At 43.0% G+C, this 27,430-nt stretch overlaps 1 protein-coding gene across 3 annotated transcripts in view; it reads left to right on the top strand.

Annotated features, from left to right (window-relative positions):
• tcerg1l (transcription elongation regulator 1 like) overlaps positions 1-27,430 on the top strand; it is a 76,075-nt gene that overhangs the window by 7,551 nt on the left and 41,094 nt on the right. For all 3 annotated transcript variants that reach the window (XM_023820240.2, XM_072703772.1, XM_072703771.1), the window contains one exon: positions 12,358-12,534. In XM_023820240.2, the coding sequence (XP_023676008.2) occupies positions 12,358-12,534 (177 nt within the window). The remainder of the gene's footprint in view (positions 1-12,357; positions 12,535-27,430) is intronic.

Genomic DNA, 27,430 nt, shown 5'->3' with positions numbered 1-27,430 from the left:
TGACTGAAGTAAACCCTTGTTGAGTGTCTGAGGGCCACTGTTTTATAGGAACTATAATTTAAAATACCGCTCGTGCAATAACCGACCTTACACACTGACAGCCAGCTAGCAAGTTTAAAGCACCCAGCTCCGATTTACAACAGCCAGACCTGTGAGGAGATTTGAGCCCATAACCTTCATGGACATTACTCTACTCGCTAACAGACTAACTGTAGCAGAGAGTCAGAATCCCTCAGTGGGTACGGAGAAAAGACTCCTAGACATCCGTGGCACTAAGCTGAACATTCAACGGCGTTATGCCAGAATCTGCGCCGGTAGCTACAGCGAATCTGCATGTGACACGGGAGGCTGCTAGCGGAGAGAGTCAGGGGGAGTCAGAGAGAGTCAGAGGGCATCAGAGAGAGTCAGAGCGAATCAGAGGGAGAGAGAGGCTGGGAGCTGAAATTGGAACTCGCCTAAGAAATTAGCTCAGAACCATCCACTCAATGATCTTAGTTGTGTTATTGCAAATTTATGACTTAAATACGCAACAATAAATAATAAAATAAATATATATATATATATATATATATATATATTGCAGATGCTGGTCTCCTTTAAAATGTACTTAGCATTTTTGCACCTCTGCCTGAGCGTTGTGGAACCTTATGGCTGAGTCACGTTTGGTGAGCTTGCTCCCGTTGTGAATGTGTAAGTGCCTTTGGCCTTGGGGCTCCAAAGTGTGTGTGTGTGTGTGTGTGGGGGGGGGGGGGTGGTTTATAAGCCCTTTCTTGTGCCTTTATTCCTTCTCACAAGGCATGAGGATTAAAAAAGCCAAGGGCATTTTATTTTGAGGGAGCTATTCAGATACGAGACGACAGTTTAAGCACAAGCTTTCTTCTGTCTCATGGTTCTTTGTGGAACTGGGACACTGTATAATAAGGATTTGATTATTAGCTGTTATCTGCAGTGCTCTGATTGGTGACAGTGCATTTTTATGGTTACATTTCCACATTCCGGAACTCCTTAGGAACACACAGGTGGTCCCGAAAAACCGATGACAAGCATTTGTGTCGCCTCGTAATGAGGAGTCATATCTGCTCACCTGACATGTATTCTTGGCTGGCACCGTGTGTGGGTAACGGGGGGGGGGCGGGTCATGGACCCCGGCCGCACAGAGCCAAGGACGTCCTGCAGATCACTGTGGGTGACTCTCTCGTTCGCCTTGACTTTCTTGATGAATTCTGGGGAGATTTTGCCAGGGGAGTCACTGCTGGGAAGACAGGCTACTGTCCAATCTGCTTTTCTCCGTTTGAACATTGTGTGCCGCTCGCTGCGTTCGGTGAACATTCAGAGCCTTAGGAATGACTCTGTGACCCCTCTTCCAGGAGGTCTTCAAGACTTTTCGTCTTTTATGATGTTCTGATAGGAACCTGTGTATCATCAACTTCAAGCAAGGCCACTTTAACATTTTTACTAATCTATTTATTAAAACAGCCGAGCCTAAACATGAAATACCCCGATTACCTCACCATTTGGGTTCTTTTAACTTCTCAGACCGAAAGATTACCTTGAGCACTACATTAATAGAGGAAACCTTTTTATTTTACATTAATCTTCTGTCTGATACATAGTGCACACATAAGATTGGACTCTTAAATCAATTTTCATGGATCATTGAATGCGTTTCTAAGCGCCATCACTCAAGACGCTTAGTTATGCAAACCATCTAAGTGACAGTGGTTAATTAACTGATGCTTACTCCACTGTACTTATGTATGTGTGGGTGTGTGTGCATCTATAAGATATATATGTGTGTGTGTGTTTTTATATATATATATATATATATACACACACATATACACACACACACACACACACACAAACATACACTGTAACACTGTATATAATATATATACACATACACACACACACTGTATGTGTGTGTATGAACTGTATATATGATATATTTTTAAGCACTATATATGAATGACGAGGGTATGATTTTCTTTGAAAAAAATATACAGTATAACTACAAAATTAACTCATTATAAAATTAACTGCTACAACAAAGGAAGAAAAGACAAGATTAAAAATACTAAGGTTCCAGCCTCACCAAGACCCTCTACTGAATAAGTAGGTTGTGGAAGATGGATGGATGCATGGATGGATGGATGGATAGATGAATGCATGAGTGGAATCAAACCACTCTTGTCTATTATTTTTAATTATCATATCATACAAAAGCCTGCACTTCAGATGTGGATGAATGGTGATATAATTATCAAGCATGGAATCCGCTACCAGCCCGGAGCTCATGATGCTTCGCTGCCTGTCAGTCAGCCCGGTGCGTTGGGGCACAGCTGTAGGCTGTCTCCCGGATTTCACAACAACAGGAATCTGAAATATTCATCTGCGCAACGTTTCCCGAGGTGGAGATGCGCGTCGATGCTTTTTTTCACATGCAAATTCAAAGCGTGAGTCATTCTCCAGTTCGCACCAATGAGAGGGAGCTCGGCGGTTTCAGGTGTAAGTGGGCTATTTTGTACGTCTCAGTGGGCATCGGGGCACAGACAGCCGAAACACCTCCTTCACAATAACACTATATCCGGACAAAATCCGCTATAACTTACGGCCAAAAACATGCCTGAGCTTATTACTGTTAGTATTTTCGATTGTTACTCAGGTGCACAGACGCCGAATGTCATTCCCATTTTATAGTGTGCGCTGTGATGTTTACAGAAGCTGGTATTCCCGAATTCACCTTACCCCCCCCCGTCGAGATGGACTTTTCTTGTCAGAAGTCAAAGTATCCCCTGCTGATGTGTGGAAGTCCTAATCTGCCGTGAAATATCGTTCTTGTTGGTTGTAGTACAAATGAAAAATAACGAGTAATAAAATAGAATATACATACAAAGACATATAAACATAATATAGACAGGACATTTTACAATGTGATCTTAAGGCAGAGGCATACAGCTAACTACCTGATTGGTGGGAAAAGATTGTATAAGGATTGTGCTGTGAGCTTGAGCATTTGCTCCTAGCTAGACGGCAGCATGGCTGCTGATTACTGAGTATAATGTGCAGATGTGCGTTATCTATTTAAATCGAGGAATGCAATTTACATGCATTTGGTCCTTGATTAGTGATCTGCTGGTGTTTACCAGTTACACATCCACAGTGATAACTTTAAACATATTCCTGGGTATAGCAGCCGTTTCCCTTGAAAGATTGAATTTAATTTCACGTGGACTTTGCATGTTCTTTCCGTATTTCACCGGTTTCCTCCGGGAACTCTGGTGTCCTTCTGCCATCCTAAAACATACTGTACGCTTAGGCTAACTGGCATTAGTGTGTGATTGTGTAAGTGTGCGTGCAGTGGACTGGCATCTTGCCCAGGGTGTCCACTAGTGTCCAGCCTCCCTGATTGGTCAATTGATAGCTCCAGGTAAGTTTATAATAGCGGTGTAGCGCAGTTTGCACACAACGCATTAGGAGGAGATAAGCATGTGGTTGAGATTATAACCAGAGGTTCACTGGAAGGAAAAACAAGGACTGTGAGTGTGGGTGATTTGGGGTGGGTGAGTGGGTAACAAAATTACCGGAGACCTGAGAAATGATGGAGTGATTTGCCGACAAACTAAGAAGGCTGTTCCAGTATCACCGCTGACGCAAAGTGAAGTTAACAAAATACAGGCTCACAAAAGCTATCCCTGATTTACGAAAGCTATATGTTGCTTAGCAACAAATATTTTTGATCGGGGAGTATATCCTTATATGAATAGCTAAGAAAGCATTATAAATCGTTTTTTATTAAACATGTGTTTTCAATAGTAGCAATAATTTTTAAAGTGGTTTTAAAGCCATTCTAGGTCGGGCTATATCATGGATATTACAGTCCTGGCAGATATGGCTGTATGCCCTTCACGCTGTGTATAATGCAGTCCTGTAGGGCCGAGTGTGTTCGTGACATACCTCACCGCCTTGTAGGCCTCAAAACAGATTCTTCTACGAATATGCCACTTGCGACGAAACAGCCTTTGAGGGAACAGGAAAGGAGAAGGACAGACGTCACCGCTATGTATGATATCCCACTCATTCTGTTGTCAGATGGTGGTTAACTTCGCCGGCTGGAACTCATCCGTGACGTAGCACCTAGCAGAAGCTTAGCACGAACGCTGCTGATGCAAACAGATGTGGCGTTCGTGTGCAACCTACACCGGAGGCCTTCCTCCTCATTATCGATTTCCTCGTCGTCTTCTGAGAGCTGGATTTACCCTGCCAGTGTTAAACTTCCCATGAGGAAAAATGCCCCCCCCCATCCCCTCACACAGATGTATTATCTCTCCATAACACTTTTTTTCTTCTTTTCCATCTTTTTTTTCATCCACAGCTCCTTTTTGTAGACTCTTTGCAGCCGGATGTCTTCCTCGTTGCCGCATCCTTCAAGGACTGTCACATTTTTTAAAGGTGACATCTGCACGCTCTCTCTCCGGATGCATATCGATCTGTTTTCTTATTGATGCATCCTGTTGTTGTGACGGAAGAGGGTACAGAAATGATAATTAATATGGCTACTGACAAACGGTCTTACAGCCTCAGACCTGTTTGTCTTGTAGAGCATTTTTAACCAACAAAGATTTTATGAAATAAGATTTTTTGTCATTGCAGCTTCTACAATGAAATTTTGTGTTGCAATTGTCCTTAAGGCAGCAGACAATACACAGAATGAGACAATGGATGGTTCACACAATATACAGAACACAGTTTTTCTTAATAACGGTCCTTTTTCCCTTATGGCAGCAATGTCAACATATTAAAGTTATGAAGATACGGAGCCCAGCCCGACCATTTCAGAAGAACCATTTTAAAGGCCCGTTATATCTGTCACAAGACATTTTTACCAGAAATACACAACAACGGCCATTTCTTTGTCTGCAGATATCAGGAGTAATTCTGTATTAGCTACAAGCCATGCATCACTCAAAATCACAAATAAAAAGCCAAGCAGTGAGCTTATTGTATAATTTAAATAGGCCATCGTGACTAAAAGCAGTTCTAGGAATAGCTGTATAATGGTATAAACTATTCATGACTGTAAACATGCATTTGCCGAGAAATTTGCCTCGACTCTCTTTGGAGACAAGCTTTCAGCATTAAGGACTTTTCAACTTTTCTTAGAGTGAACTTCAGGCGAGCCAAGTCAAAAATATGAACGGAATACAAACAGATTGTGTAAGAGTGTTAAATCCACAGGAATTAATCCACTGCCCTCTTCCTGCGTTTCTCGTCACCCAAGTACATTTTATTGTGCGTTGTGCATTTTATGCTATAAGGAATTAATTTGAGGGGAGGTGGTGGGTATCGTAACCAGATAGCCTTCGCGCTAACGAACCCCTCTGTCCCAGATGGCTTTATGTCATGTTCTTCATAAGCTTTTCAATTATGCCTGACTACTTTGTTTTTGGTACCGCAAGTAGTGATGGTCATATAGAGAAAATGGAAAATGGAGACCTTTATCGCGCATCTCGTACCTCCCAGAAAAGTGGCTATCAGCTCTGCATTTTCCCCATGTAAATGTGAAACAAGTGATTTAGCGGATTTAATGGGATGTGTAGTGTAATTCTGTGTTGGCTGATGGTCTTTGCGGAGAATTTCAGTCGGGGGAAGAGAAAATCTAAATTGATTTAGCTGATATGAACTGCTGAGCTGTTCTGTGACATCTGGTCGCCTTTTGTGACCACAGTTGAAGCTTGTGGGTTTGAAATTAGCCAGAAAGATTAAGTAATTTCTCCTGCATGTATCTTTTACAGTCTTGAGATCCCGAGGACTAGTCACCTGGTGTCGGAACAGTTACGTTTACTACAGCTTATCTGTAGTAAAACAAGGTAATAGAATGTTTAGATGAAATAGCAGCTTCTTTTGCTTGTGATGAATGAATGCTTCCTTGAATTCCAAAAATCAGTTATCCATAGGGAAGGGATGCTTTTGATCTGCGTGGCACACAATGCTATGAAATGCATTGGCATATTTCCATGTGACGGATTCATGAATATTTCAGTTTATTTTGGTCCACATCTGATTTCCCAAAGCACCTCCGACATCAGAAAGGAGTAGGAGTGCCTCTCTCGCACTTCTCAAACAGAATCCGTATTAGAATCAGCTGAGGAGTTAATTAAACCTGCGTAATCTCTGACGGATATTACATGTACTCACTCCCTGGCACTGCTGTGTTTGTCCTCTGCCGGTAATCTCATCTTATCTGGTCTGCGACTTCCTGAAGACCGGCTGTGGGTGAAGGCATCGCCAACTTTTTCGGTTCACCCCGGCCAAGTACAGGGAATGTAATCCTTTCCCTTGGTATCCTGGTGGGGGGGGGGGCTGCTTCGAAGCAGGCTTTCATTTCTCCCATAGATTGGCGTGGGAAAGCTCATCCCCAGGTATGTCGTGCATGAACATTTTGCTGTGCAAACAAAGGCCAGCGGTCTGATTATCTTGCCTTTGTTTAGCGGGAACCACAACGTTTTGTGAAGAAAATGCCAACTCGGCAAAAAGAAAATGGGCCAATGTTTTGCTCCTCAGAATTGGAAATTGAACTCGAGTAGCTGGTTTATTACACAAAACTTGTGACACGTCGAGCCGGTTTTCTTGGAATGGTTTGTCGCAGGTGGTTAGCATGCTGCGTTGCGTGGAGGTGTACTCAGAGACGGGCGAGGGTCCACGATATGCCAAGACTGGGGTTTTCACACCAGGCCGATAAGCCCGGCCTTCCGCTGGCTCCCTCACATGCACTGTTTGCAAGGTTCCATCTTATGTCATAGAGTGGCTCGGTATCAAAACATAGCTAATGGAGGTTTGCTAGCCAGGCTACGTGAGGGTCACGCGTCCAGGAGCCGATTCCAGGCCCAGTATGGAGTGCTCTCCTCCAAAGCTTCTTCACCATGTCCAGGCTTCCCTAGCATAAAGACACACAGTTGATGTGAGCTGATTCTGTATCAGTTTTTCTCAGCCTAGTCCTCAGGAACCCTCAGACATTCCACATTTTTGCTCCCTCCCTACCTGTACCAGGTTTTCCGTGTCCTTGAGTGTTGGTTCCTTCTTCATTGTTCGATTCAGGTGTGCTAGGAGTTGGGAAGGAGCAAAAATGTGGACCACCTGGTGGTCTCCAAGAACTGGGTTGAGAAACACTAGTCTATAGTACTCCTACATGAAGATATACATTTCTGGCCTTTGATGTACTGGATTGCTGCCCAGGGTCTACTCATCCTTGGGCAGGGCTGTTGGAAATAGACACAGGTTTGTTAGATGTAATGCAGTACAGTGACAGGCTGGTATAAGAAAATAAATGAGGGAAGTCTGGGTCAAAGAAAGTGTTTCCAGTCAATAAGACCAAAGCAAGAACTCAAGGTAATGGACAAGGTGACCCAATCAAATAGGCCATGCCGTTGAATCTTCATATATCACCAACCAACTTATTCCTGCCTTTGTCCCGACTGTACTTGTGTCTTGACCAGTACTTTATTTTAGGAATAGGGGAAGGTGGCCGAAAACGTTCTCATTGTTGACTTTGTTGATATTTTGTTTTATCGCTTTGGCAGTAAGTTTCGTTTCGGTCACTTCGGGACTGTGTCTGTGCGCGTGGCGGTCTCAAGGGAGGTCACCTAGTTTACAGACCACAGCGCCTCACAGAGTGGTGGGAACCTCAGACGAGCTTCTGTAGTTTTTGTGCGACCTCCGGACCCAAAACACAGGAAAACCCTTACTGCAGGTTAACGTGTATTTCAGTTTGCAGACCATAACATGAAATATTGTCAAGTTTCCATTTTTACATACTGGGAGCGAGTTATGTAACTCCATATTATGAGGATCAATATCCTTATTCCACTATTTTCTAATCAAAATCCATTTGACAGTCTTCTCCAGAACATCTCACAAAGCTGTAACTGTGCTGTTTTTGTCGAAGAATTATCACCGTGGCAGTCTAAGATGACAAAAGCCTCTCCATAAAAAAGTGAATGGAGCTTGTTTTCGCGTACGAGCCCAGATTGCCGAGGTTTAGTGTGGCTCACACAAACGTGTTTTATTCTCCTGCTCTTGTCAGTGTAACAGATCAGAGCCCCTTGGTGCCGCTTCTGGGATGAAACGGAAGAAAATGAAACGGCCTCATAGTTTATTCATGCACATATTAAGCTACTGAAGGAAACCTGACGGAGGCCTGGATCTAACATCATGACATATTTTGTATCTTATGCAAACTGCCTCATGTTTCTTGCAGCAGCAGCCCAGTATTTTAATTAACCTACTTACAGTATCGACCACAACAGAGAAGTGTAAAGGATCTAATAATTACTTTATCTATAATTGTCAGCTAAAATTTGCAATGCATTGTTTTTATTTTCCTTTATTGACACAAATAGAGCACTAATGAGGTTTTAACAAGCAACATTAAGCACTGGAACAAGAGCAAACCTTGTGCGGACACGTTTCAGCATTGTAGATGAGATGGTATGCAAGCCTATTTGCTTAGATTATGGAGTCATCCCATAGCTTATGCTTATACGACTCTCTTTTTTAAGGATGTCACAGCTAGGCACATACTAGCCTGCAGCACCAGGGATCTGTACTTGAAAAATTTCAGTCCCTTAACTACTATGCCTCCTCTCTGCAACTTGATAATTGGACCAAAATAAAGTCAGGCGGCTCAGCCTCATATCAATTATATTAATGTAGCAAATGCTAAATACGAGTGTGGAACGCTTTGTGTGAGAGAGGGTTAGGGTTAGGTTTAGGGTTAGGGTTAGCCAGCATCTAGTGATCCTGAAGCAGGTGGTGATAAGGGCCTTGCTCAAAGGTCCAGTAGTGACAAGATTACCATCCTCCAGACATGGGTGCGGCCCCCAGACCCGCTGCGCTACACACCTATCTGTCTTTGTCACTCTGAAATGAATTACTAGGCATATTTTTGCAAACCCTTTCAAGATCTTAGCTTACAATTTCCTTTTTCATCGGGCAGTTTCCATCTGTAGGGCCCTGTAGGAGTTGCTTCTGGATGGTGTACAGAACGCGGTGATGGGGATATTGGCGGAAGGAATGGGGAATTTATTTGGGTACTGGAGTGGAGACTGGTTTAACAAAAGGGTGAGGAGGAGCAAAAAAACAAAACGGAGCTTGTTGATGGATGGAAACACGAAAATGAAATGGGTGTCAGGTCTTAGGATGTGCAATTGGGGCCGGAGAGAGAGCAGATGCCGGTTTTATTGTGGAAAATGGCATGATGGGTAATAAGGCATGGATGAATGGACTGGCTCGTCAGCTGCCCCAGATGATCAGCTCCATCTTAGAGGCATCTAAAGACACCCTTGTTTAAAAATGTAACTCCCATTGCCCATTTATGTCTGCTTTGCTGCCATGACTTTTTCTAGCTACCTGGAGAACTCCAGATCAGGCCTATTTAAAATAACGGGGAGCAACACTGTCGCATGTCTGCACTGAAGGGGGTGTTTAAGTGCCCGCGCTTACATATTTTATCACTATAGACGAGACAAGTCACTGAAGTTCATTCCAAGTTCTGGCTCCCTTCCTTTTGTCAGCTTCTCCCAGGCAGTGGATTACAAATAAATAAATAAATAAATAAAAACACAGGATCTTTATTTAAATCCTCTCAGAAATACGCCTCAGACATTACCCCATGAAGAGACGTCCCCAGTGTCCCTGCTATGGAGAGCCGTTGCGAAACGCATGGAGCGGGGAGGAGGCATCGTTCTCTTGTCCTCCCACACAGCCGTCAAGTAAAGAGCGCCTCGTTTTAGGGAATCTGCACCGCTGGGTTAACGGCGCGGAAATACGGGTGCGACAGTTACCGGGACGTTCCGGAATGATCCGTCTCTTGGCAGTTTTTCGACAGAGCAAAGGGTGCCCTGGGCAGGCTCATCGTGTACTTTACACGGAGTCTGTAGCTAAAGCAAAGCTGGTGTTTATAATTGGAGTCTCTACAAAAGGTACATTTATTCGAAAAACACTCAAAGCGAGTTCAGTAAGGGTTTTTTTTTTCTCGTATTTTTCCTCTGGTCTGTACAGCAAAGCGTGTTTTTAAAGTTCCTTCAGTGTAAATTCCAAGTTATTCCTGAAGACCGAAAAAATAAAGTGGAGCTTATTTTAAGCAGCACATTAGCACACTGCTAGGCATGTGCTTGTCTCTGGCGGCACTCCTGACACAGAAATCCCGCGTGTGGGCTTGATTATCTCCCCGCTGTGGCAGCCCCAGCGACTGTGGCACACTGGAAGTTACTCAGGAGCGTGAGCGGGAGATGAAAAGAGCGGTAAGAGCGTGAAAACGTCTGCTGCCGGCTGGTTAAATAAGAGAACAAAGGCCGGCTTTGCGTTATGTAGCAGGAGAAATTTTCTGGGAAAACGCAGCGGTTTCGTAATGCGTTGTTGCCGTGAAGCTCCAGTTACAGCTTCTGTAATTTTACACAGTTAGAGAACAGGGAATAATGCTCTGATATGATGGTGACATACTGGGAATAATGCTCTAATATGACGGTGACGTACTGGGAATAACACTCTGATATGACGTTGACATACTGGGAATAACACTCTGATATGACGGTGACATACTGGGAATAACACTCTGATATGACAGTTACAAACTGGGAATAACACTCTGATATGACGGTGACATAATGGGAATAACGCTCTGATATGACGGTGACATACTGGGAATAACGCTCTGATGTGACGGTGACATACTGGGAATAACGCTCTGATGTGACGGTGACATACTGGGAATAACACTCTGATATGACGGTGACATACTGGGAATAACACTCTGATGTGACAGTGACGTACTGGGAATAACACTCTGATATGACGGTGAAATACTGGGAATAACACTCTGATATGACGGTGACGTACTGGGAATAACACTCTGATATGATGGTGAAATACTGGGAATAACACTCTGATATGATGGTGAAATACTGGGAATAACACTCTGATATGATGGTGAAATACTGGGAATAACACTCTGATGTGACGGTGACGTACTGGGAGTAACACTCTGATGTGACGGTGATGTACTGGGAATAACACTCTGATGTGATGGTGACGTACTGGGAATAACACTCTGTTATGATGGTGAAATACTGGGAATAACACTCTGATATGACGGTGACATACTGGGAATAACACTCTGATATGACGGTGAAATACTGGGAATAACACTCTGATATGACGGTGACGTACTGGGAATAACACTCTGATATGACGGTGACGTACTGGGAATAACACTCTGATATCACGGTGACGTACTGGGAATAACACTCTGATATCACGGTGACGTACTGGGAATAACACTCTGATATGACGGTGACATACTGGGAATAACACTCTGATGTGACGGTGACGTACTGGGAATAACACTCTGATATCACGGTGACGTACTGGGAATAACACTCTGATGTGACGGTGACATACTGGGAATAACACTAATTTGACGGTGACATACTGGGAATAGCACTCTGATTTGATGGTGACATACTGGGAATAACACTCTGATATGACGGTGACGTACTGGGAATAACACTCTGATGTGATGGTGACGTACTGGGAATAACACTCTGATGTGATGGTGAAATACTGGGAATAACACTCTGATATGACGGTGACATACTGGGAATAACACTCTGATATGACGGTGAAATACTGGGAATAACACTCTGATATCACGGTGACGTACTGGGAATAACACTCTGATGTGACGGTGACATACTGGGAATAACACTAATTTGACGGTGACATACTGGGAATAGCACTCTGATTTGATGGTGACATACTGGGAATAACACTGACCTGATGGTCACATACTGGGAATAGCACTCTGACCTGATGGTCACGTACTGGGAATAGCACTCTGAGTAGCACTCTGATTTGACGGTGACATACTGGGAATAACACTGTGATATGATGGTGACATACTGGCAGGCACCGTGCTCTTGGATTGATGGGAATTAGGCAATCACGTTTTACCTAACCCTAACCCTAACCCTCCTCCCCTGAACCTAACCATGGCCTTAACCTCTCGGTCTAACCATAACCTCTTCACCTAACTCTAACCCTAACCCTAAATTCTTCACATAAACCAAAACATAGAATTTACCTGCTCACTTAACCCTAATCCTAACCTCTTCATCTAATCCTAATCTCTCCAACTAACCAAAACATCCTCATCTAAGCCTAATCGTTTCACATAACTCTAACCCCAACTTCAACTAAACTAAAATTTAGCCTCAACCTGCTGAACTAACCCTAACCCTAACCCTAACCCAACCTTGATGATTGTCCATCTTGTAATGGCTACCTCTTGCTTCCTGCCAGCCTGTCCTGTGGCCATCAAGAGAGTGGGCAGCCACAAGCGTCTGGCTCTTGCCGCGGCGGCCATGATGACGATGGACTCAGAGGCTGTTCAAGGGTCCATGGCTGCCTCCACTCCTCCACTCCACCTCCTCTCCCTGTCTCAGATGAAGATCCCTTTCCTGTCGGCCAGGGGCACAGGTAAATTGCCCGTTTTGTCCAATCGCAGAGGTTATCTGTGGATTGTTCGCCTGGTCTTAGCACTGAATGCCTTACATTGTGTGCCTTGCTGATTGGTGGGTTCTGTGAGTTGTGCACATGATGAGTTTTATTGCTCAAGCTAAATGTTAGCTAACTGGCGAGATTTTTAGGCCCTAGTGGGATAGAATGCACACTTTAGCGCTCCACATAAAAACGGGGAAACTAGGAAAACTTTGTCAGGTTATATTACACTGTGTATTTCTCAAACCTCTCAGGGGTAATTTGCAGAACCCCAGTTTGTAAACTCAAAGCTGGGACATTTGGAGTTTTCCAGGCAATAAACTCCAGAGCTCTGTGCTACCAATGACTGCGTTACCCCTGCTGGCATTTGAGGTGACAGCAAGATCTGGGAGATCCCGGATGTGGCCCCATGGATCAGCTTTGACCCTGTTGGTTTCTCCCTAGAGGATTTAAACAGAAACATTACTGCTTTGGGGATGGTGGACACACTTCCATCAGGTGTCAGAATCCCCTGCTGGGAGAGTGATTTCTTTCCCGTTCACGTCCATGGTGCGTTCTTGGAGCTGTGATTTTTGCCCTGAATGACTTTTATGCTTTTTTCCTTCTTTAATGTTAAATTCCGCCATTTTAACATAGAATGCGATTGATTTTTCAGCATTTTTCCCTGTGATGACGTCCCCACTGCTAGCCTGGAAGCAATAGAGCATGATTTCTCACATATATCTATAAATATCCCATCGTTCTTTCATCCTCTTTCTGTTCTTTTAAGATCTTTTATGGTAGTGTTTAGAAAGCTTAATAAATTGTTACTAAAATGATTTTCTATTATATATGGTATACAAAAACATTATGGTATATTTTTTTATCTATATGCTCTGCTATATGATCATCCTCTGGCTTCCTGTCCAGGCTGTACCCCAGCCTTGTACCCTGTGCTCTGGGCTCCAGGGCCTCTGTTACCCTGACCAGGAAAAAGTGGATGGAAGATGGATGGGTATATTAGACCCCGTATTGCCTGAAGGGTACAACAGCATGTTCCCCTAAAGCCTATTCAATGAGAAGACTTGATAGGTTTACAAGTGCTGAGGACAGACTGTGATCAGCTTCTTAGCTGGGGAGGATTTAAAGTGCATTACTATGCAATGTCTTTCCTGAAGGTCAGTTTATATACTGCCCGTGGGAGTTTTACTTACACAAAAAAAAATTCTGAGGGCAGAATGGAAAATGATTGGTTCAGAGAGATAACCAATCATATTATAGAGGAGGAGGCTCCAAGCAGCCAGTGGAGGTGGAGCCAAGACATCTGATTGGTTGGTCCCGACTCCTCTAGTTGCTTGGACCCACCTTCTCTACAATCTGATTGGTTATCTCTTTGAACCAATCATTTTTTGGTCTGTTGTGAGCTTATATATCACTTACACCACAATATCAAGTCGCTCCTTTATATGTTGGCCCTGCACTGAAATCACACTGGAACACTTCGTGTTTTTGATTCACGGTCTAGACTATATCCAGCCCACATTAGGTATCATACATGAAACCTGCCAAATCCCACTCTTTATATAATCATTATTTTTAGCCATACCAAAATTCATAAAGGAGCAGGGAGCATTATTATTATTATTATTATCATTATTACGTCTTATTTTAACCTCAGTGTGTAAACATTAATCAGCTATCATGTGTAATAACAATATTAACAAACTGGAAAATTCTGTGATTTTTCTTTTTTTGCTGCTGCACAGGGGAGTGGGGTTAGATGTGAGACGGTTTGTGTTTTTTCCTCAGCGCATGAAGCATTGTGAGACGAGTGGTCCAGTGTCACATGCCGCCTTTGTGTCTGTCCTAGTGCAGGAAATTGAACGTGTAGATTAATTGTGCATCTAGTTTGAAATTAATCGAGCTGCTCATGTCATGATATAAGCATCCGTTGTAGGGGTATTATGGCTGTGACTGTTGGAGGAGCTGTATGTACGAGGATAGGAGTTAAGCAGGAGCATTCTGCATTCCTCTCTCCTCCCTCCTTTAACCCAACAGTCCACAAGCAGAAGAAAGGACTGGATGTCCTTCTAATCCACCTCATCTATAAATGTTACACCCAACAGTCCACAGACAAACTGGAGGATTGAATTTCCTATAATTCTCTTCATCCATAAATGTTAGACCCAACAAGTCACAGTCAAAGTGAAGCATTGAATGTCCTTCTAATCCTCTTGATCCATAAATGTTAGATCCAATAATCCACAGTGGAGCTGAGTACTGTGGTACAGACGCTGAGATGTTGCCTGGAAGAGAGAAAGCTGAGTGGAGGAGGAACTGTGAACCCACGCGGGGTTTAAATCCCGTCATCCATCATAACAGGATGCCGTGCACACTGTATGGTAAATGCATTAATATAATTAGGCCACTATCTTAATGAGCTCAATTATTGATTTATGAAATTGATTAGCGCCTGGTGGAAGTCAGCTTGTGTAGTTTGCCTTTACATCATGCAATAAAGCTAAAAATATTCACAATAGGTGTGTAATGGTCATATTTCTGAGTGAAATGCCACTCTGTAATTCAAGTGTACATGCGTTTATATGTGTACAGTGTGCTTTCATTAGCCCCTTTTGACATAAATGTGATTTTTTCAGTCCCGAAGTCAGCTGTCACCTCTAATAGGAGAAGCCCTTTGAGCACTCCCATATTTTAACCTAAAAAGGTCCCTTGCCCTGGCCTTGTCCTCCCATCCGTGGCATGTCATATTATTTTGCGGGTTGTGTGAACGGGACCCTCCTTGGGGGGCAGCCAGCCGGCCGTGGCCTCATTGTGTATTGCACTCCCCCAGTTTTGCAAACACAGTGAGCACCTCGGGCCAGAACTGGCCGCGATGGGTGGGGGAGCTGGTTTGTTCTGCGCTGGTTTGTAGGCAGAGAGAGCTTTTCAACTGCTACTGGAGGGCAGAGATGGTGTGTGTTTGACTGCATGCTGCTTTTGAGAACGGTGTGTCTCAGAGCCCGACATCAAATGTTTCTACACTCTTCCACTGCACACAGGAAACATCTACAAATTCATGCTAGCAATTAGTATTTTTTAAAAAAAAACCTAACTTTGAGGCTGTTTAAAACTAAGTGATTTTCACATTGCTATTGATCTTCCTGTAAGCCAACACACTGGTTCTCCTGCTGAATCAGATAACTTGGTTGTGTTTAAGGTCAGTAGTACATGAATTTTTGGTTCAATTCAATTCAATTCAATCCAGACAGACAGACAGACAGACAGACAGACAGACAGACAGACAAACCCTTTATTAACCCTTTAGATTGGCTAAATGTGACTAGCTAGTACTCAGTGACTCTACCTCAAAATCACGAGTATATGATATATTATAAATAATTTGAGACATCTGCAATCTGTCTGGCCGCCCTTCTGCTGTCCTGTACTAACAGACTGGAGTTCACAGCTGACTGAACAAACTTGAGCCCTTCCTTAATTAAATTCTGCTTGAATAGCGTCAGATTTACAAACGCAAGTTCACATTCTCTCAGATTAACAGCAGATTAAATATGACAGATGAACAGATGGGCATATCATTTTATCCGGCCATGGGAGTAGGTTAGACTCTGTGCATGTGTTATGGTTTTATATGTATATATATACGTATATGCATGTAATTTTTCATTAATGCTTTGAACGGCATCGTCACTGAGCAGTGGCTAACAGATTAGCTTCAGCCATTGTTCCATTTCATAGACGCCCTCAGAGGATCTGTTATGAATATGTCTTGCCTGCAGACTTGCACATTCCCATATATGGAACTACTGAAGTATGAAGCTTACTTTAAACTGTTATACCAGACCCATGCTTGTCACGAAAGTTTTATTTGATTAAGTCTGATCTTTCTGCTGAAGTCTGTAATTACAATGTTTCTAACGATTTGATATCCACAGGACATGCATAAAAGTTGCAAGAAATGTATTTTGAGATTGCTGGCCTGTTTCTGACCTGTCTTTAATTTATTTATGCACCAAAGTGCCTCTTGGCTATATAAAGTAACATTACTTATGCTTCTTTTGTTGTTATAAAAATAGAGACCTGTAAACCTTAATAAGATAAGCAGTTTCAGAAAATGGATGGATGGATGGATGGATGGATGAATGGATGGAAACCTCCAGTTTGCATGAACGATTCACAAAGTCCTTTGTGGGAGCACATCATGGGGGGGAATTAAAAGGTTCAAGCAATTTAGTATTGTGACGTGTCCATCATAGTGGCAATGAAACCCATTTGTATGTTGAGTGCTAGGGTCATTTTTTTTCGGCAGTCTAGGTCGGCAGCTTTCGAATTTTCATTTCATTGCTCATTGGAGAACCTGATGGAACCAATTTCATAGTTCATAACAGAGTCCTGTGAGCAAAGGGTCAATGTCGAGGGACGTCTGTCTCTGTGAGAGATTGGTTTTCGAGTTTATGTTTATCTTAGTGGAGAATAGGGTGAACGGCCCTTAATTCCAAAATATTGCTTAGCATAAAGCCCTTTATCTAAACTTATTTTAGCCTGAAATCTCACAATGACTTTCCAGTGACTTTTCTCCTGTTCCTTGATGTTTCGGCAATTGTCGTTAATATTTTAGACATACTGTATTATTAGGGGGGATGGATGTGTTATGACTGTGGTCTGGTGGCTCCATATTTAAAGCTGTCACCTGCTATCTCCAGTGCTAGTTTCCTCCAGTGCTATCTCCAGTTCGCCTGTTTGTCTTTTTAAGCTCCATCTTTATCCATCACCGCTTCAGGTAGACTGGGGACACTTAAATTTCCTTGGTGAGCATCTGCGTGAAAGTCCTATGATAGACTGATATCTGCCTGAGTTTCTGGGATGCGTGTTTTACTAACGGTCAACGCATTAGGCAGCATATGCGGCCACTAAGGGCGCCGTCTTCTGATGTGCAGCTTGTAGACCAAGACAAAGTGAAAATGGGTGTTGAAGTTTGTCGGGGGAGGGGGGCACTGGGGGGTGAAGCTTGTCTGGTGCACCTTATGAGCTTCTACTAGCAATGGTTATATATAGTATAGGATATGGCCCAGCCTAGGCCCGCAGTGGTCAATTGGGTAACTTGGGAGAATGATATGGCCCCGCCCAGGTCAGGAGTGGCCAATCAGGTGACTTGGAGAATGATATGACCCCGCCCAGGCCAGGAGTGGCCAATCAGGTGACTTGGGAGAATGATACCGCCCAGTCTAGGCCTGGACTGGCCAATTGGGTCACTCGGGAGAATTCCCGGTGGGCTGCTTAGCTATTGTGCCAGAAACAAAATTATTTGACGGGTTTAAAATTGAGCCGGTCAGAAACAAAATAATGTTGTTTAAAATTCCGCAACAATGCTTCAGAATGTTAACCAGCAAGTTTTCTCACGCACACAATAGACCACGTTTGTTCTGGATGGAAAAACACACGAATACACGGCATGCGAGTTTGCCTGATCACTTGTGGCAGTGGGGGTGCCACAACTAATTGCCGGTTATTGCTAATCACTGGAAGTTTCTCGGACAGCGGACAGTAAAAAGGTACCAGGCAGGGCTGAGAAACTCAGAGTACTTAGACAGTTCATATGCTTTTGTTAGTTTTCTGCCTGAAATGTCAGTAATAAATTTATCGGTGTAATAAGACTTGAACCGTGTCGTCGTTTATCAAAGTTCCCCCAGAACGAAGACAAAATGGACGTAAAACTCCCTGGCTGAAAATTAGTGCTACTCCATGCCTGGCCCAGCCTGTGACCCCCCCTAGCCTGTGGAAAGTAGTGTGTGGATCCCATCTCAGTCAGCTACACGCTTCATAATATAGCTAGCACTGTGTGTTATCTAAAGTAATGTTTCTTGAAGCAGGCCTGGGGAAGCCCCCAGACGGGAGGTTGGGAGAGAGTAAAAACGTGGACCGTCTGGGGCTTCCCAAGGACTGGTTTGAGAAACTGCCAAGCAAGCACATGTGTGTCATTCTCATTGGCCTTAAGTCCTTAATTCTGCCTGGGAATTTTATTAGTGTCCATTGCTGAAGAGTTCCAAGTGGGTTTGGAGGTCAGGTGGATTTTTTGTTTTGTAAGATCTCCCCATTTTCACCGACCATTGGAGCTAAATGAATATGAATTATTTAAAGGTTGAAGGTGCCTTGCTTCTGGCCCGTGTCCCAGCTGAGACTCTGACTCAGAACCTTCTGAGTCCAGAGTCCACTGCTGTGGATGCTGCAAGAATGTGATGCTCCCATTTGGGCTACACTTACTTAGAGAGGGTTTCAGGAAAGTCAGTGAGGTTCCGATTATGGGCACAGGAGTTTCCGGAAAGGACGTGCATGTGATTATTGGTGCTCAGGTTATGGGAATATTTCAGTGAATTGTGCAGGGGGGGGGGGGGTCTGTACAGTTAAATCCCGGCACAGTGTTGTTCTGCAAAGGGATCATCCCAGACTGAATAAGGACATCTCATTTCCTGTGGGCCACACCGCTGGCCTTTAAAGTGCAGTTTCCATCGATCCACGCTGAGGACTCCGCAGGTTGACTGATATCTATGCAGCAAGTTCTCAAAGCCAAGGACTGTTTGTTTAACACTTCACTCGATATCGACCGGCAGTGAATAGAACAGACCTGGTGTGGGCAACACTGCAATTCAATGCCGCCGGTCTATCAGTCTCCCTCACTGGCGGTTCCAGGTTTGCCCGCAACATCACCCTGGATATGGGCTCAAATCTTTGAGTTCTCAGACTCGATGGGTTTTGGCCCAAGCAACTGTTTCTAAAGTGCCATAATATCCCTAGATATTCCTCCATGTGTTGATGCTATTGCAAAGGCAGAGAAGATTTCCCAAATGTAAAAAAATAATAATAATCATAGAAAGGAAATATATAATGCAGCCCAAAAGTGTAGTTTTACTACTTTGGGAAATTTTCATTAAATAAGTAAGCGACTTTTTCATAAGCCTTTGAAGGTGAAACTATTATGATTGTCTTAGTAGTGTCTTGCTAAGGGGCTCTGGGCTGGATCTGAATCCCGTGGTAGCTGTGCCTGCTTCCTTTGTTGTAGCAGACCACACATGGATTTGCTACACTGCAGGTACAATGATAATGGACGTAAGGGATCATTACAGGTGGCTAGTGGGCCCAGGAGTGAGCTTCCTGAATCTGCTTTGTATTACAGTCGTTTTGGAAAGTCTCACACCAGAGCAGAATAAGAGCATTTGGTGTCCAAGGACTGGGCTGTGTCGTCACCTTAGTGGTCCCACATACCAGGCTTTGCTGGTGCGGCAGACTAGCCATGCAGGAATGCGTGTAAGAAAAATGATTTTCAAATGTTTAACTCGCATTATTCGCCCTGCACTGGAAAAGCAGAGTTCCGGGGAAATTAATGAAATACTGTAAAGCAACGAGCTGGCCGTGTTTTCCTGCCTGTGTGTGATGTGAAATCAAATACGCTCGCTTTCGCGAGTCACATTCATCTTCCGTCTGACGCAGGAAGTCAGCGGATGGCAGCGTTACGTTCTGCGGCTCAGTATTTCTCAGATGTCAATATCGACGCCCGTCACGGTTCTTTGTTATTGTCAAAGGCTGCATTTTAACTTATTAGATTTGCGTATAATGATACGAGGGAAGCCGTTTCTGCTTTTCAAGGTTTGTCATCTGCCCTTATTAAGGAATGCTTAGTGTTATGAAGAGAGTGGAGTGCTATCGATAGTGGAGAAATGATCTTTGAGAACTGTAGCATTGCTAAAACTGTGAGATAAAGCCTTTTCAGCAGCGGGGGGGGGGGGGGGGGGCACAGACAAGGTCATAAGATTGCTGAGTGATGTCTAGGAGGGTTTCCAGCTGAGGTGAACACAAGGAGAGCGATATGTGCTGTTTTCAGTGGATTTCTCCCCTTAAATAGACTTATCTTTATCTATACAGTCCCAAAAGACGACTGGTTTGCACGAAGGGTTGGGAACATTACGCAGTACATGAAGCAGGACATGAAGCAGGACATGCCACAGCCCCAACACTACGAATTTCAATCAAGTAGAAACATTTTCTGATGTGCCAATTTAAAGAAAAAGAAAAAAAAACACACACACACACACACACACACACACAAAGGAAAAACTAATCAGACATCTGTTCAAAATACCATTTTTTTCATATGCAGATTTGGTATATTTACTCTCATAGAGTTTTTTAGAACTTTTAAATCTCAGTTTGGGCACCTTGAAAAGATGAAGTGCTGAAGGTATGAGTTTGAGTGATATCCGGAGGGAGGGCAGCGATAGCGTTAGCCGTCCTGACAGCCGGAGGTAAATGTAAATGACACGCCCCACTCACATTTAACACTTGTCATGATCCAGAGGTGTAGATTTAGGTATGTGGGTGGAGATATGTCCCTAACAATATTATGGGCATACCATGTGCGTTTAGGGGGGTGGGGTGTTTGGGAATAATTTGGACCATACCAATGTTGAAACCAAACCTACGCCCTTGCATAGTTCCTACCCGATCTGATTTATGGGCAAACTTTAACAGTCAGACCAGGCTACATTAAAATGCCAAAACATAGGATTGATTCATAGTACTACTAACACAGAGACAATGCATTTTCTCAGAAGAAAAATCAACGGTGCCCTATTTTTTACAGACAGCATCTGCATTAGCCTCATATCTTCGGTATTCGGTACTTTTGGACTGAACAGCCATCATAAAAATATTTTCAATGATCCACTCAGCTATCAGTGGTATGTTTTGAACCTGGAGCAACTTTATCAAATCAGCAAACATGTCATTCGACTCTGACAGATGTAGTTGTAGGAACGTCTTCTCATATCAGATAGGATATTCACGAATAACAATCCCATGGCATGTGTCCTCCTCTTCAAGAAGGCCAACTATGACAGGATCGGAAGATTTCACCATCTGCCGCGTTAGCTATGAAAATCACGAGTGTGTTAGAAAACGAGGAGAGTCAAAAGACCACAGCCAGTAGCTGGATAAAGCCTGTCTTTAGAGAGCGTCGGGCCTTGCTCGCTGAGGCTTATCGGGAAATCCACTACCCAGCCAGCATGGGTTGGATCTCACTTAAATTTGGGGCATCATTCTTAGATTGAAGAGACTGTTGGTTGGAATTTTACAGAAAGAAAAAGCAGAGTCTCTATAACTTAGAAAGCAGCAAACAGCTTCTGCAACGGCAATCATGGGAAATTGGGAATAGGGGAAATGGAATTTAAATTGGTTAATACGCTGTTGCTTTATTGTGTTAGGAACAGACTGCTTTTAATGTTTTGCTTTTAATATTATTTATAAGCCAAGAATGAGGCTGGGGCTCCTTGTAAATCTTCAGTCCTATATTTTACACTGAGTACATCACCACATTTTTACATTTATGATATTAAGATACATTTATTGGCTGTCAGGGGGAATCAGAGGGTTGCACAGTTGCCTCTTTTCTTCAGGGTTGAGGCTTTGGTCCTACACTTGCTGTCTGTGTGCAAAATGGTCCTTCTGGTGCCGGGACACCTGATTGCTCCTGTAATATGTGCTTCAGGATTGTATAATATGTACATAGTGTCCCCTGTACTCTCCTTGATGCCGATGTACTGCTCATGTGATCAGAAGATGAATGGACGCCTTCACATTTATCTCAATGTTACTGCACTCGAGTTTGCACCATTTAGACTATGTCAAGTCGAGCGGCTCTTTCTGACCGCTCTCTGTTGTGCAGTGAAAGTCGCGGCTTTGGCATAGTAAACATGGCCATGTGGATCGATTCCTGTTGAACGTTTGTGCCACTTGGAATAGGAACAGCTTTTGGGGTAAAAAAAAAATACATACAGTATAGGAACCAAAAAGTGGCAAAAGAAATGGAACATAAAAATCCACAAAACATTTTTCATGATTTGGTGGTAAAATTACCCAGAATGCTTGCTTTTTGTGTGATACACAGCTGATTTGCTGCAGCAAAGAAGGAAACACCCAGGTGTAGGAGATGGTGAGATTAGAGGATAGCTGTAAGTAATTGTGTTTAGGCACCTAACATGAACATTTGTCTGGTGAATCCTTCCTTCCCTATGCAATCTCACCATATCCTATTAGATATAGATATATATAAACCAATCTCTGGCTGTGCAACCCACACTGTGGTTTGCCAACTGTAAAACCCGGGGAATCAGAGGGGTACTGTAAAGCTTCACACACCATAGGACGCCGTCCTCTCGCTCCGTCCTTCCACAAAGTCGTCCCGGCAACTTTCTGAACTCTGCCAATTAATATTTCATCCGCGGCGGGCGCTCGTTAGCAGCCCCGACAGCGTGCGCTGAAACCGCCATCCAGCCACGGCGCCGCATCCAGTTGAAAGTGCATGAGAAAAGGATCTTACTGTATAAGAAGTAGCTCTTGTAAGGGTCACTAAACCTAGCTCTCATATTTTTTTTTTTCTTTCCTCTAGCCGGGTCACTTTAAAATTCTCTTTTAAATTTTAATCAGAATATGTTATATAAAAAAGGCTACCTCTGCAGTGGTCTGTTCTGATGCACTCGTCCCTTCTGATCAAAATGCATGAGACTCCATTTTGTCTTGTAATAACGTAATCTCTCCTCTTCACATTTTTGTTTTTTTTTTGCATGAATATGCACGTATACAGTAGGTTTTATTGTCAAGTTTCTCATTTTAGATAGTGGAAGCTTGGGCATTTCTGTTATGGCGGAGCGCGACACAGGCAGGAAGAAGAGAGACGATCCACAGAGCGGCTCACATGAAAAGGGATGTAATTAAGCAAAACTGAACAGAAAGGGCAAAACAGAAAATAAAGCGACTGTGAAGGGTCAGAACAAAATGGGAGACACAAGAATTAACTAAAAGAAACCACAAAGTAAATACACTGGGGAACTGGGCAACACAACTAGGAAAACCAGGTAGATTATCCACACACAGTAACATTGACACAATGACTGACTAGAGAACAGAGCAGGAGCAGACACATAAACACACAGGCAACCAGGCTAACGAATGGGGTAGGTGTGGAACATAAGACAATCAACCAAACAGAACAGGAGCTGGCAACAAGCAACAGATGGAGTGACTAACACTCAGGAGCACAGGACTAGAGAGCTCTAAGAAACTCTGAAACAAAGAAACACACTGAGAATACTACGCAAGCATAATATAAAAATATATAAATAAAAAATATATAAATGTGACAAGCAGGGCTAACCTATGACAGGGAAACAAAAAAGAAAATAAAATACTGAGGAAAACAGAAAATCAATAAATACAATGCATTCATAAGGCATTATAATGGCCAGTATAATGCATTATGAAGGTATTTATAGTGCATTATGGACAGAGTTGATGTAATTCAGGTCCAGAGAGTAAAAGTTTCAACCAAACAGTTGAATACTCTCTGACTTTATACTCAACTGGTTGGTTGAAACAAAATCTTGGTCTAGACTTTTACTCTCTGGACCTGAATTACCCAACTCTGATTATAGATGACAGCTTCATAGAACATTCATATTGCATAATAAACATTGCTATAATGTGTTATGTCTTTTTATAAATATTTCTAGCCGTGTTCATAAATACTTTATGAATGCATTATAATGCATTATGAGGGTATGCATAATACATTTGATATGATTGCCTTAAGTGCCACCGATGAATTCTTCGTTTAGTGGACAGGATTTAAATGTATTACTGTATCCTCTGTTCACCAGCTCCTCAGTGCCCGGGCGTAATAGTCGGTGAGGATATGGAAATGCTGACTAGTTTATGCATCACCTTCATGTGCAGGATAGAAAAAAAGTGTTAAAGGATCCACACAGTGGTGGTTTGATTCTTAATTTCCCGAAGGGTCTGCCCATCACAGCAGGCTGTAACCCACTGTGTGGAAAAAAATGGTGATTAGGCCGACGAAATTAACGCTGGGGAGGTTCACAGAATTTTGAACACATTCACACGGCCCTGCTTCAAACAGGCATTCATGTCATCACCATGGCTGTGATCCTCATGCTAGGCGATCATACACGCACGCCATCGTTATGATTATGCATGTGCATCTGCCCGCCCACCCTTAAATGCTTATCCAGCATCGGGTTAAGCTTGAAACCACTACCAGGAAGTATGAAGCAGGGACCGCCGTGGACAGTCCATCACAGACACACAGACTGCAGGCCATCGGACAGCAAATTTTTACAACTCGGTCCATTTCTTGCTGTTTCTGAGATGAGTCCACCAGTGTCCTGCCTCCCCATCAAATGTTACAGTCTTGAGAACCAAAGCTCATGAAGGCCTCATGTAATCCAATTAAGAACGTCTGTTGCCTTTCCACAGCTCACTAAGTCCTCAGAAATGCTGCCTGCTTATAAACATATTGGAAATTTGCTCTTTAATCTAGAGACACCAGTTCACAAACCAATCAGTTTTTGACTGTGGGAAGGCCATTACAAAGAAATGGGTAACGATATACTTGATGGGGCACAATTAACTTAGTGGCTCAGTTACTACTCAAGTACAAATCATGAACACATGTAGTATGTACATGAATACATGAACCAGTATGATTGATTAATGATGATGAACATGGGATAAGCACATAACTAATACTTAGTTTCTGGTTAATTAATACATTAAGTAAGAGTGTACTGCTACATTATTATTTGTGCCCCCTCAAGTAAAGTGTTACGAACAAGTAAACTACACACACACACGCATAGGGCTGGGCACAGAATTAAAAGCTCTAACCACGATGTCGCCCACAAAATACATATAAAAATCATAATCATAAAATAATTCTATTACCTTCTATTACGTAGAAGATGTTAAAAAATATGAATGATTAGAAAACAGAATTAACGGGTGCAGGGTTGGTCAAAATCTTTTGCATATACTGTAAATGCCTATTTGCAATTTATACCATGTTTATAAGATTCCCTTTCTATTTTTCTTATCATTCATTCTTACATTATTAATGGTCATTTGCAGATACCACTTGCCAGAGTTACTTCCAGCTTAGTGTTTTGATCAGCCTGGAAAATCTATGCCCAAGACCAAATCCCAGCCTGACAGCATGATAATTATTATGCCTGTGCAGTTCTTCACCTAAAAAGCTGCCTTTACAGTCAATGTGTCACTAAAACAAAGATGAATTTGTGTCGAGGCTGACAGTCAGCTGCTGGTTCCAAGTGTGCCGCCCATCATCTGTCTGTTGGTACATTCTCGGCTTTGGTGAATGACAAAGATACGACTCTAAGTGGGTTTATTAGGCGTGTTCATGTAACACTGCGTCTCAGGCTTTACAATATAGGAGACGGCTCTTATAAGGAGCAGAAGGCACCATCTTCCAGTCATGGATGCTGATCCCTTAACCCCTACGCCTAGGAAGACATTATTAGATGCCTTAATACATCATAACATAACAGCATTTTAAGCTCCTTTGCTGCAACGCTGATATTACTACAGAGAATGAAAAAAAAAATTGCATTTTGGCAGTCATTACCGACCCTCTGGGCATAATCTTTGCCCTTGGTTGCGAGCTCTTGATGTAATCTTGACTTAATGAGCACAGAACATGGTCCAGAGGGCAGGACTGCACCTGCAGATGCAATGAGCAGTGACCGCTCGCTATTGGGCAGAAGGAAATTCCAAGACCTTCCCTGCGACTGTCCGCTGGGAGCTAATTGACTGTGAATTATTTAAAGGTTGATTTAAGACCAAAGTGAAATGTATCATTTGGGATGTTCGTTTCATGTTTCACGAATTGTTTCATGTCTCAAAAATTATTCTCTCCCTGATACTCTGCTTTTGCCCTCTGCTTATTAAATTTGGATGCATAATTTAGCCAAATGGCTTTGGATTTGAGAGAAGAGTATCATTAGCGTGCAGTATTACATTACTTTCTGTAAATACGGGCTGGACATCTCCCACAGAGTTGTTAAACACAGGCTCCTCATGAACATGAATGATTATAGCACAAAATAAGACCACAGACTGCTTTTTCATGCCACAAAAACACTACTGTTGCTGTTCTAGCCCAGAGCGTGTCGTCTAGCAAAAAACGCACAGCCAGCAATTGCAATGTTCTCAAAGTTATTAATTGCATAGGATACAGGGCATTACTATTACCATACAAGCCATCAATGGTTAATCGAGAAATATGGTGGAAATGTGTCACTTGAGACATGCTGATATTCAGCTAATGAAGAGAGAGGAAAAAGTAGGGAAAAGACGACAGCTGACTGACAGGAGAGTCTGATGAAACTGGGATATAGTTAGAGCTTTGATATGTGCTTGTGGGTGGTATATGATGGAGTGCAAGCCTGCTGCTTTTACTACTAGACCGGAAAACATTATCTTGGTCCTGTTTTCGGATTTTGTATTTGCCAGGCTTGGGCTATACACATTCTGTAGGGAGACAGCAGTGGTTGATTTAAGTGGGAAAAAAACATGGCCCGGTCCTCGGGCAACACCAGACAGTCCACATGTTTCCTCCATCCCACCTCCCAGCACACCTGAACCAGGTATTCAGTACCTTTGTTTGTTGTTTCATTCTTGCCTGTTTGGTTCAGCTGGGAGGGAGCAAACACGTGGACCATCTGGGAGACCCTGAACACCGGGTTGGGGAACATTGACAGAGCACAGCAGAGTACCGTTACCGGTAAAATGGGCCGGGGGGTGAGAGAGTGGCGATGAAATTAGCCAAGCGGGTGATACTCAGTGTTTTACGGAAACACAAGGCAAATCTGCAATTTTCATGGATCTATACAGAAAATGACATTTTATTTTTCAGTATGGGCTGATCCCATAGTATGCGAGTCGATCGGCAAATGAACTTGAAAAATGAGCTGGTTTTGGGGGAGAACGGAAAGGACAGCTTTTAGTCAGAGTGCAA

This window comes from Paramormyrops kingsleyae, chromosome 20 (assembly GCF_048594095.1).
Source record: "Paramormyrops kingsleyae isolate MSU_618 chromosome 20, PKINGS_0.4, whole genome shotgun sequence".
Lineage (NCBI taxonomy): Eukaryota > Metazoa > Chordata > Actinopteri > Osteoglossiformes > Mormyridae > Paramormyrops > Paramormyrops kingsleyae.
Note: the sequence above shows the minus strand (reverse complement) of the source record. Positions and strands in the feature narration are given on the sequence as shown.